At 37.6% G+C, this 13,479-nt stretch overlaps 1 protein-coding gene across 1 annotated transcript in view; it reads left to right on the top strand.

Annotated features, from left to right (window-relative positions):
* The window catches only part of LOC150104463 (uncharacterized), a 95,018-nt gene that overhangs the window by 5,796 nt on the left and 75,743 nt on the right, over positions 1–13,479 (top strand). Inside the window, exon 2 of the mRNA XM_090395644.1 lies at positions 10,691–10,768. Coding sequence (XP_090251770.1) covers positions 10,691–10,768 — 78 coding nt within the window. The remainder of the gene's footprint in view (positions 1–10,690; positions 10,769–13,479) is intronic.

Genomic DNA, 13,479 nt, shown 5'->3' with positions numbered 1-13,479 from the left:
ATTAGTAGAAACGAAAGTACATGAGCATTTGCTTGCTATGACCAAACTTATGATGAAAAGAAGAAGAGGAATAAGCAAGTTGCAGTAACACACAGTACAGTTTTATAATAAGGTTTAAAAATTAAAATGACAGTATACTTATTACGGTTAAGTCCTTAACCCCTAAAACTCTGTTGATATAACGAATCGACTTACGTTCTGCTGGATGGGACGGAACTCGGACGTAAGTCGAAGGATGATTGTATTTTCACAGATAATCACAAACATCCATGCTCACAGCAGGATATGCTAACCACTCTGCTAAGCAGGCCAGGCCAGCAATTTTATTAATAGCCATAAATTATTTTTCATAGTCCGTGAGGCCCAATGTCAGAATGCTAAGCCCAACCAAATATTTGTGGTTTAATGTCCAATCCTCACCTTCTCGTGTTGCACCCTGTTGGGTATCTACTTGGATACTGAACGAACAAGGATGGGCTGGCAATTTGGGATTTACCCGACCAAATTATATTCTCATTGGTTAAACAAAAATACAAAATGATGGTACAACATGACAAAATTTCATGCCGGTGGGGTGTTGCCTGGTTAAACAAGGCCCCTGTTGTTTTCACCAGGGAACCAGGGCGAACGGCGAAAAGTCAGCTACTGGAACAAATCTGAAAACACACCCCAACTCAACATCACCAGAGTTAAAGATCGGTACTATCAACATAAGAAGCCTGAATGGCAAAGAAATGGAGCTAGCTGAGGAATTAGATAAGTACCAGATCGACATAATAGGGGTGACTGAAACAAAAAAGACAAAAACTGGTGAGATCTTTCTGAGCAATAAATACAAAATGTTATATTCAGGCAATGACAATCAAGGAAAAGAAGGTGTAGCCATAGTATTCAACACAAAATACGAGGCTAATCTTCTTGAATGGCAGTCAGTCTCAAGTAGAGTAATGTGGGCAAATATGAGAATGGGGAACTGGACAATGAAACTTATTTGTGCCTATGGTCCCACAGAAGGTTCTACTAAGGTAGAAGTGGAGGAATTTTTTGATGCTTTAGAAAAAGCAACTGACATAATAAAAAAGGAAAAGTTGGTCCTTGTTGGGGATCTAAATAGCAGAGTAGGAAATGATTGTCAGACATACAAAAGTATTTTGGGAAAATTTGGAGAAAAGAGCAAAGCTAATAATAATGTCAAATATCTGTTGGTTTTTTGCTCAGGACATGGACTGGTTATTACTAACACCATGTTCCAACATAAAAAATGTGCACAAATTCACATGGAGAAAAGACACAAGGAATAAGTAAAGTCTCATTGACTATGTTATTGTTGATAGTGATGTTTTCTCCCTTGTGCAGGACACCAGAGTGTACAGAGGATTTGAAATTGGAAGTGATCACTATTTAGTCTTTAGCAGGATAAAATTGAATTTCATATTGAAAGGAATAACATATAAGAAAGTTTTAAAGCGAATAAAAGTTGAGCAGATCTCAGATGTTAACTGTAGACTAAAATACACAAAGATTATTGAAGAAAACATGAAAGAGTTTGAGAACAGGAATCAAACCTTGGATATTCAGTGGTAAGCCTTGAAGAAAGCCCTGATTGATTCATCCAGAGATGCATGTGGTGAGGTTGTCTGCAAGGATAGAAAAAACAGAACTCCATGGCGGACACAGGAAGTTAAAGAGGCAGTGAAGGAAAAGAAGAAAGCATATCAAAAGTTCCTGGCAAATAAGTCAGCTTGTGCTCTTAGAGAATACAGAGACAAATGCAAGAATGCTAAACACTGTGTAAAACTAGCTAAACAAAAGTTATGTGAGGACTTTGGCAAGCATATAGAAAATAAATATCAAGAAGGTGGCAAAATATTCTGGAGGTTGTTGAAGAAGCTTTGGAATGGAGGAAAGAGTGCTGTAAAAGGAGTTAGAGATGATAAAGGTGACATGAAATCGGATGAAAAAGATATCCTTGAAGTATGGAGTAATTACTTTGAAAAACTGCTAAATGAAACGAGCAGTGATGACAGCACAGTGGCAAAAAACACTCGCCAGCCATGCAGTCAGGAATACATATTCATACTTGAAGTAGAAAAAGCCATCAAAGACTTAAACTGTGGAAAGGCAGCAGGAGTAGATGATATTCAACCAGAAATGCTGAAGTATGGTGGTATAAAAGTCTTACAGTGGCTACATAGTTCAAAAAGCCTGGACTGAGGGACGAATTCCCGATGATTGGAGTAGAGCTCTCATAGTACCCATATATAAAAAGGGAAATAAAACTGAATGTGAGAATTACAGAGTTATTTCCCTACTAAGTGTTCCTGGCAAGATCTACGCAAATATACTTGAGAAACGATTCAGAAGAATTGTGGAAGAACAAGCTGGGTGAAGAACAAGCTGGATTCAGGCCAAATAGAGGCTGTCAGGATCAGATCTTCACTTTACGACAAATAATCGAGAAAGCATGGGAATATAACATAAATCTGTATTTAAGTTTTGTCAATTTGGAAAAGGCAGCAGAGCTAATCTCAGGTGGTATGGTCACTTAAACAGAATGGGCAAAGAAAGATTAGCAAAACAAGTGTTCTCTGCCAGGTTGGCAGCAAAACAACCCAGAGGAAGACCAAGATATAGGTGGATTGATACGGTACAAAGTGCCTTAGACGATAGAAATATAAGATCTGATAATGTTGGAGTCTTGACAAGTAACAGACTGATTTGGAGGAAAATCGTAGATAGGAAGTTAGTAATGATGTAATTTTTTTCATGTAGTACTATCATATCGTGTACACCCCTTGAGGGTACATGGCAGGAATTTGATGATGATGACATACACACTGTAAGTACAGCATATACATGTTTGGATAAAATATCAAAATTATGGTAAAAATTAAACATAGAAAATATTGTTTATTATTGATAAAATTATACAGTTTAGAATAATTCAAAATTACTTAAAAATAAAATCCATTATCATAACCCTAATAATGTTCTAAAATAAAAACTATAACAAATGTTATGTCTTTGATTGTAATGTCCAAATATTTAAAGAGACGGAGTAATAAGCAATACGAACACTCTGCTACGGGTCAAACTGCATATAAACAACAGTGGAACTGCGTGACATACAGTGCCCCATTATGCTAATAACTTGCATCTCACTATGACATGCATATACTTGTGCGCATAGCAATATGACACTGTGGTAAACACAGTGCTGCTAGCTTCCTTCGCCCTCGTAAGTGCTACTAGTTGGATTTTTATTATTTTTTATACAAAATAAGAGAATTCTATAGAATTGTTGATGATAAAATTAAATATTACAAGCAAATATAAATAAATTAATAAATATATTTATATATCGAGAAAAATTGGGGGTGCTGCAGTTCCGCGTGTGATCAATAAAATCTTATTCTAGATGCTGCTTACCCATTGTGTAGGTGAGATCAGTATCTAGGAAAGGAAAGCAACAAGTGGCCAAGATTGCAGTACCAAGGGCACAACTGTTCATTCTTTATGTTAATGGGATTGCAATTGTGCCCTTGGTACTGCAATCTTGGCCACTTGTTGCTTTCCTTTCCTAGATACTGATCTCACCTACACAATGGGTAAGCAGCATCTAGAATAAGATTTTATTAAGCTGGGAATGGTTATTACAAATTGTACTGATGTAGTGGCTTTTCAGGAGGATTAAAATATTTTGGAAATTTATTTTCCACTTGGTTAGACTATAATAAATTCAGATTAATCCTTTATCCAAGTGTAAGCAAACAAAGTTTGCTCCTGAAGTATCTTCAGGACTGAGGCAACTCGTAGTAAAAGTGGACCAAGCTCTCATCACTCCCTTGTCTCAGTATCTCCCATAATGCAAAGCACATCTCCTTGCAGACATCTATAATGCTATTCATTAAGGGAAGGGCCACTACCTGGTTTCAACCTTTATTGAGGTCTAGTCAGTGGGAGCCAGACCCAGAAGTGGTGATAATAAGGCAGAAGCAATGGAGAGATTACATTTACTTATACAAGTTGGCAAAAGGTTTACCACCTTATTATTAAATTACTCTGCATTTAGAGAAAGCTGTTGGTATTTATTTTCCACTTGGTTAGCATATAATAAATTTGCTAAAAGGACTGAGGCGACTCAGTGAAGGTGGACCGAGCTTTCATCACTCCTTGTCTCAGTATCTCCTATAATGCAAAGCACATCTCCTTGTGTGACATGTATAATGCTATGCATTAAGGGAAGGGCCATTACCCAGACTGGTTTCGACCTTTATTGAGTTCGAAACCTGACGAGATCTCAATAAAGGTCAAAACCGATCTGGGTAGTGACCCTTCCCTTAAATGCATAGCATTATACATGTCCGCAAGGAGATGTGCTTTGCATTATGGGAGATACTGAGACAAGGAGTGATGAGAGCTCGGTCTTTACTACATGCCTGAGTCTGAAGATACTTCAGGTACAAACTTTGTTTGCTTACACTTGGATAAAGGATTAAACTAAATTCATTATAGGATTAAAATAAATCGGTAAAAGTGAGGAAATGAGTGGGATATGATTAACTAAGGTTTTAAACTTTGCAATTCAGAGATAAGAGGGTGTGCATTTTATTTGAATTATACTGGAGGAAAGAAGAGATCTTTGGATGATGGTTGATGGGAGTTGAGGTTCAGGTTCATACACTAGACAGATGTGAGAACCACCCAGCAAATTGCTGTAATGATGAGAAAGACATTAATCAGCAGAGATAAAGTATAGCAAATATATTTTATATTGCCTTGATCAGACAAATGGATGTTGACAGCCTCATCTGATTCTTTTAGGCTGCATGGCCCAGACAGTCTTGGGGAGAAGAATGCTCGACATAACAAAGAATGGAATTAGGAATAACAGAATTGGGGAGATATTTGGAGTGGAGAATGTTCTGAAGTATTATTATTATTATTATGGGCAACTCCAATGAGTCCTTAGACTCATCGAGGGAGGCGCTAACATCATGTCAAGAACAACTATTCGACATTCACACAGTATCTATCATACCTCGCCTTGAACTCATTCACAGTCATGGCATCCACAGACTCTGGCAGCTTATTCCACTCATTCACCACTCTCCAAGTAAAAAACCTAGCTCTAACACCCTAGCTAACCACACTCTCTTGCCCATCTTCCATGTATAGCCCCTAGTCCTCCCACAACCAGTCCTATTCTGAAAACTATCTTCTGAATTAATCTTATAGAAACCCTTCAGTAATTTGAATGTCTCAATCATATCACCCCTTTCCTGCCTATCAACCAATTTCTGCAAGCCACAAATCTTCAATATGTTCTCATAAGGTTCATTCCATAGACCTGCTATCATCGTGGTCGCTCGTCTCTGAATCTCTCCTCCACCTCCCCATCAAGAAGAAACCCTGGCACCCAAATCTGGGCACAGTAGTCTAGATGGGGTCTTATCAAGGCTCGATACACAGGAACAATAACCTGTTTGTCTCTGCTTGCTAAAGTATTTTTCAGCACCCAAGTGATTTGATGAACTGATTTACCACTTTTGCGATATGCCCCCTAAACTTCAACTCCCTATCCACCAACGCTCCCAAATCCCTGGCCTCGTCAATCTCCTGGAGTACAGCTCCACCAATGTGATATACTGCTGCTAATCTTTTCACCCTAAAATGCATAACCTTACACTTTGCCACATTAAATTGACATCCATTTTCCTTAGCCCAGTCCTCCAAACTATCCAAATCATCCTGCAAAATTTTACATCCTGTGCACTCATATTGCTCTACCCAACTTTGCATCATCAGCAAACAAATGAACACTTTCTCTCAGATCCTTTCCTATATCGTTAATGAACAAATTGAAAAATAGTGATCCAAGAACAGAACCCTGCGGCACACCACTAGTCACAGGCTGTCATTTGGACTCTACCCCTGAATAAACCACTCTCTGATATCTCTCCATCAACCACCCTCCTGTCCATCTCACCAACCCTATATCCATCCCCATATGCTTCAGTTTACTGATTGGAACTCCATGTGGTATCCTGTCAAAGGCCTTAGCAAGGTCCAGTAGAATCACTGTAAACCCATTACCCTTATCCAGTTCTGCCGTCACTGTGTTATAAAACTTGAGCAAGTTACTGAGGCATGATCTACCCTTCACAAAACCATGCTGTCCCCCATACAGTATCCCATTTTCATCTATCCAATCCTGTATTTTCCTCTTGAGTATTTTCTCCAAGACCTTGACAACGATTCCTGATATGCTGATCGGTCGTTAATTTGCAACAGCAGTCTTGGAACCTCCTTTATGCAGTGGAACTATTTTCCCATCTTTCAACCCCCCCCCCCCCCCCGGGACTAACCCAGACCCAAAACTCAAATTAAACAAATTGATCAAGGGCACTGACAATTCTGTAGCCTCTTCACATACGACACAAGCTGGTATACCATCCAATCCCACAGATGTATTGGCATTGAGGTTTTGTAATAGACTATTCACCTCAATTTCATTCACCACAATTCCAGTATTATAAGCTATTGGTTCATTCATTCCTGCAATGTCGCCACCTGGATGATATACTCTTGCAAAGTGCTCACTCATAATTCAACTATATCAACAGATTCGGTTACCTCCCTACCACAGGCATTCTTTAAAATCATTCTGCCATATACATTTTTTCTTTTACTTGCAACATATCGAAAAAACTGTTTGGCATTCTCTTTAGCCTGCATGGCTAATGTTCTTTCACAATCCACTTTTGCTTTTCTTTGCACACTCGTTACCCTTCTGGCCTGCACTTTATGCTATTCATGTGCCTGCCAGTCACCTTTCTCCTTAAATTCTTTCCACAGTTGTTTCTTTTTTTGCAGCTCAAGCTTAATGGTGTTATTCATCCATTTAACCCCTACTTGATTTATTATTCGGACTCTAGATATACAGTCAGCCATTGCCTCATGCAAACACTTCTTAACCGCCTCCCATGCACTTGCAGTTTTACATGCCGTGGCACTGAACCAATCAAACTCCTAAGCTTGTCATACTTACCGGCCCGATAATTCCACATGTACCCTGTCTTAATTGTAAAATCCACACCTTTAGCCACCTCCCAAGTCGAGACCCTATGATTACTCTCACTAATTGGTGACAACGTGGTCATATTCGTTACAGCCAAATTCTCAGATGCAATTACTAGGTCAAGTAGTCTTTGACCCTTAGTATTTTCCATTACATGCTGTTGCAGATAGTTATCCCTTAATAACCACATAAAAACTGCAAAAAGTATTTTAAAGTATGTAAATTGCAATAGACTGGCCATATTAGCAAATTGAAAGATGGACAAAAATAAGCACTGATTGGCTATCAAGAGAAGAAGGGTTGTCAAAAAACAAGATGGAGGGAAGATTTACAAACATTTGACAGGAGATGGTGGACACCGGTTAAAGACAGAAGGAACTGGAAAGTTAAGGATATATTTATCATTGGATAGAAACAGGCTGTAGAACTTGTGTTGTGTAAAAGTCTCATCTTGAATGAAAAAAATGAGACCAAGCTCTTTGGAATGCCTTGGAGATCCATGTATCCCAAAAGTGTTTGCTGCATTGTGCTCAATGCAACAAACACCCTAATCGGTCCAAGGAGAGATATTTGATATGTATTATTATAAATGCATTGTCAAAAGTTTGCAAGTAGTGAAGCAATATCTCTTTTATGAAAAATATATCAGGACTGTGTTTTGATGGCATTGAAGTTCATCACATTAATCTTTCAGTAGATTATGAAAATTATTCTATTTAAAACAATGATTATTTAACATCTGAATTATTTAAGCACTGCAAGGTTTATTTATTGAAAAAAGGGAATGGTGTATGTTGTCATCAGCAAACTTGGATAAGATTTCATGTTAGTGAGGGGGGATCAGCTGTGTTCTCCTACCAGGATCTTGGCTGACTAGCAAGTATTCAAGCTTGTAGCATGTTGAGCACAATTAAGCCTGGGATGGATTTCCGTAGTGGGTTGGCAACCTATAACACGGTCAAAAATACTGATGGAACTGATATAGATGGCAGTGCCAATATTGCGATGAAGTTTGGAGGGCCATACCCAGGAAGTCTTAGTATCATGCCTCCACGTGGACCCCCCCTGCCCCAGGAAACATGGTTGTCGTAATGAGCCATGGCAAAGAGCTGGCAGAAAGTTATAAAATGCATCTACCAAGACATTATGTGGCCAGCATGGGAGATTAGGGCACAACCCCTCCACTACAATGTCAAGAAGGGCCATAAAGCCCATTTCCAGAATGGGTAATCACTGGTTGTTACTAAATTTTTCCAACTATATGACTACTCTGATCGAAACCATTTATGGACACCAGAGCATGATGCAGTGGGAAAGCTTTCCCAAATAATAAGTACTACTGGAATAGCCCAAAGAATTCATAAATATAGCAGTAATCAATACAATCCTCTTTTTCTCTATATAGCAACATTTAATTGTTGAACACTTAAAGAAGAGGAAGACCTTACCATCTTACAGCAAGAACTAAAACATATTAAATGGGATATCATAGGTTTAAGTGAAGTTTGCAGGCAGGATGAGCATTTAATAAAACTAAAAAATCGAGACTACTTATACTATTATGGGAGAACTAAAGGACAATATGGAGTTGGATTTCTAATTAAGAAAACCATTACACACCTTATAGAAGAATTTAATTATACAGATGAAAGAATAATAGAAATTACACTTAAAATAAACTCTAAACTTAAAATCAGGATCATCCAAATATATGCTCTCACCTCATCCCACACTGATGAAGAGATAGAAGCATTTTATGACCCACTGCAGCACATCATCATCATCAAATTCCTAACATGTACCCTCAAGGGGTGTACACGATATGATAGTACTACATGAAAAATTTACATCATTACTAACTGCCTATCTACAGTTTTCCTCCAAATCAGTCTGTTACTTGTCAAGACTCCAATATTATCAGATCTTATATTTCTATCATCTAAGGCACTTTGTACCCCATCAATCCACCTATATCTTGGTCTTCCTCTGGGTCGTTTTCCTGCCAACCTGGCAGAGAACTCTTGTTTTGCTAACCTTTCCTCGCCCATTCTGTTTAAGTGGCCATACCACCTGAGATTAGCTCTGCTAACGCATTCCTGGATGCTGACAATGTCAAGTTCTTTCCTAATATCCTCGTTTTTAATATGATATTGCCATTGATTCCATCTTTTCATGCCTCTTATCTTTCTCAAGACTGTCATATCTCCAGTCTCTAGTCTTTGGCCAAGTGTTTTACTTCTGACCCAGCTCTCAGATCCATAAGCTAATACTGGTTTTGTACACTGTCTTGTATACAGCTAACTTCTGACTAATTTATCTCTTATTCCATATGAATTTATTCAATTGACTTCCTACCATACCAGCTTTGTTGATTCTGTTGTCTATTTCCATATTTAATTTACCATCTTCAGTAAAAATCGTGCCTAAGTAGCTGAAATGTTTTACTTGTTCCACAGGGTCTCCATTCAAAACACAGTTGACATTTTCGACGATTCTACCTATTTTCATTGTCTTTGTCTTTTTATTGCTGACCTTCATACTATATCTATTACAACAGTTATTCAATTCAGTCAGGGGATCTTGCACACTCTTAGCGGATTTATTTAGAAGTATAACATCGTCCTCATAAAGCAAAGAGCTGACATTAACATTCCAATTCTGATATCATGTTTAATACCACTTTCCTTCATAATGTGATCCAATTATGAGAAGGACACTGACCTGCAGAGATAAAAAGGTTATTCCATTGTATAAGTCTCTGATCAGACCACACTAATAACAGTAATAATAATAATAATAATCTTCATATTTTGTAAGAGGAATGTAAAATGTTTACATTTTCCATGTTGCTTAGTAGTTAACTGTTAATGGATTTCTCTATTTCTTTAGAGGTATGAATTTAATATGAATGCACATATTAAATGTGTCAATATATAATTTTAATAATATTCTTAATTCAATTCCATTTTTATGCTTTTAATACCAGGACAGGACAGTTTAAAAATGTGAACACAAATATTCAAAAGTAAATAGATATACTTGTCTTATTTATTTATATATATAAAAAAAATCATCTAATGCCTTTTTATTCCCTTATTAGGGAGTAAGCAAGGCCATTTTAACCCTTTCTAACTTTTGATACTGAGTGGGCAGTTGCACACTCTGAGAAACTACATTTGGTCTGAGAATGATCTGAGAAACACTTTGCTAATGTTTTGATTGCATCTGTTCTCACACTAACTTGTGTCAATGGTGTCTGAAACCATGCTTGCTTACTATTTCTAATAGCTCTAGTTGCCTTGAGTTTACACTTCCAAATTCTCACTAAAGAACAGTTTCTCCAGACACCTAATTTCAATTCCATTCAAGTGTAAACCACCATTTACAGTCCTGTTCATCATTTTTTGGCATCCTTTGGATTTTTACACCTATGCTTAAAACTTCAGTTATGTATGTGGATGCACACACAGTAATTTACATTATCTTAATGAGAATGATATTATAATAGAAAGATTCTTCTTATTACTACCAGTTTTACTAAATATGTTTTAATTACATACAAACCTAGAGTTTAAGAATAATAATAAAATGACTTTAATTTTTTTACAGCAACATTTCTACCAGCAAAAGAAGTACTAGTGAATTTTGTGATTTCATTGCAAAGAAACTTTCTGTTATGATAGATAGGTGGGTATCAGAAGAATATATATATATATATTTTTATTTTAACAATATAATTAATTTGTAGAGAAACAAAAAAGGTGCATGTCTTTTTATAGTAATCATTAGCCATTATTGATCCAATGCTGAAGGAAAGCTTTTCCATGATGACTCCAGGACTGCCAGTGGCTTTTCTTCCCCACGTCACTCCTGCTTATCTGATGATTTTGTTAATTCAGTGCAATTTTGGTTGGAGTTTTACCTCCTATGGTATCCCATCCAGTATTTCTTTTTCCGGTATGCCCAGTCCATTGCCTTCTCAGATACTTCACTCTGTACTAAAGCTTAAAACTCTAACCAGTAGAGTGTATGATCTCTGTTCTAGTGAAGCTGCTCTTTCAACAGAACTCAACCATGCACACCTTCCTATCTAATGGCTTCATCATACAGAATTAAAAAAATGATTAATCCTTCCCCCATTCCACAACCATTTGTTCAGAAGAGTTTTAGGAATGCCATCACCATCCTCTAAGTCTGGGTTATATCCAAAAAAATAGTCAGGTCCTTAAAAATACAACTTCTGCACAGTTTTTAAGCTCCACCTGAAACTAGCCATCCTCATCTGTTCCACTAAAGGACCAGTTCCCTCCTCTCTCATTCCCTGGTGTATGTAAAATTCCCTGGTTCTGTACGTTGGCTTGCTATGGACAAACAGATAGATCAGCCACAATCTGCATAGAAGAACACAAAAAATACATCTGCAATTATGACTGGGCAGTCTGACCTTACAGACCATGCATTGGATGATACTTGTAGGATCAGCTGGAAAAAACTACCATGCTCCATCACAACAAATACCATCACATTGTTGTCTTAGGATTCTGTGACATTTGGCTTGAGAGGCCTTGCCATGGGCCACTCCACTATCCCTGATGGCAATTCTGTTTGTGGTCCAGGACTGCTTATTCATCAGGTTATCCTGCTTATCTTGCAGTTGCTCTCTATATCTGGAGGCCCGAGTGAGGGGCCACACTATCCACCACCTGTGAACCCATCCAGTTGCGGGAAGCTCCGTAACTCTGTAAAATAATGCTTGTTTGTCTATCACCTATTATCTGTGTTAATAGCTTAATATCCATCTTCATTTTCCCCAGTTTCATTATGTAGCCATTTCCTTTATACTATTCAATTCTCATTTTATTATAAAAAGTGAGTGAATCACTTAGGCAGGACTTACCTTTCACAGCACTGTACTGTTGTAGAGTATCATATTCCTATCCACTCATTTCTGAATTCTGCCTTTTCAGTGCCTTATCTACCATTCTATGAGCCAAAAAGATTGGATTAATGTAGAAGTCATTATTATCCAAGTACAGGGAGCAGAAAGGTGTATCACATTATTTGGGTAGTGACCCTTCTCTTAATGCTTAGCAATTAAGAGAAGGGTCACTAATATACATGTCCAAAAGGAAGCGTGCTGTGCATTATGGGATACTGCAGTAATTATGCAAAATCAGCAGCCTCCATATAGAGGTAGCCTAGTCGTGAAGATACATCACTTGCAAACTTTGTTTGTTTACACTTAGATAAAGGATTAAACTAGAATATAATTTCTTGACAAGTATATCTTACTTTATAGGTACTATTTCTGGGCAAAAAAAAATAAGCTAAATAGCCATGAAATTAATAACTTCCTTTTTAACCAAGTGAAAAACTTGCTATAACTATGGGTTAGTGGTATGAGTGATGGAAAAAATAATGGTGGGTTAGGTAATAGTGGTTCATTAGACCTTCACTATATTAGGATTAAGTACACAGATTTGTTACTTAATAATGCATCATTTCCACTTTCTGAGCCACCAAGGGCAATCAATATAATGTAATATATAACCTTTGAAAAAACAATCCACAGTTACAAAATATAATTGGAAATTTCCATTTGGTGTGACAAATACCCATGAACATTTGCACCTCCCCATTATTAGGATTGTAAATTAGCCATATAAAGTTGACATGAGCAGAGCCTAACTTATCTTATACACAGATTGGAAAGAAGTCAATGGACAACATAGTGTGAGGAACAAACAGCTATTGTGCCCACCTTTATAAGATGTAGGATCTCCTTTCACTGCAGTGACTGCAGCAGGGCATACTTTCTACAAGTGTACGATAGCGATCAGTGGCAATTTTGGACTATTCTTCCTTTAGACATGTAATGATGTTTGTCCTGGATGTTGTAGGAGTGGATATCTCTGAGCCTCATCCAATGCTGCATTTCATCCCACAGATGTTCAGTAGGTTTGAGATCAGGTCTCTGTGGAAGCCAGTGAAGTGTGGTGACGTTCACATCCACAAAACTTACAGTTACAGCAGCAGCCTTACAATGTAGTGCATTGTCTTGCTGGAAGAGACAGTGGTCATTTTGGTTTGGTTTATGTTTTATCGGCACAGAGACTTGGATAAAGAATTAAACTGGAATATAATTTCTTGGCAAGTATACAGTCATACTGCACCATAACAAAAGTTTTTGCAGCAGTACACAAGGTTTACCAGTGGTCAGTTCTGTAGAAATGTCACAAAGTAGGAAGCATTACATGTTCAGGTACTTCTCGGAATTCACGGTTTGTGGCACCACAAGCAGACGTCAGAGGTCAAACCAGGAAAAAGAGGACCATACCATCGCACTGCTATCTCTGAATTTCATAATTGGGGTTATGCACTCTGGTAAGAGATGTGCT

Source organism: Typopeltis vanoorti, chromosome 7 (genome assembly GCF_054136105.1).
Source record: "Typopeltis vanoorti isolate ZY-2024b chromosome 7, IOZ_Tvanoo_1.0, whole genome shotgun sequence".
Taxonomy (NCBI): domain Eukaryota; kingdom Metazoa; phylum Arthropoda; class Arachnida; order Uropygi; family Thelyphonidae; genus Typopeltis; species Typopeltis vanoorti.
This window is presented reverse-complemented; position numbering and strand designations above follow the sequence as displayed.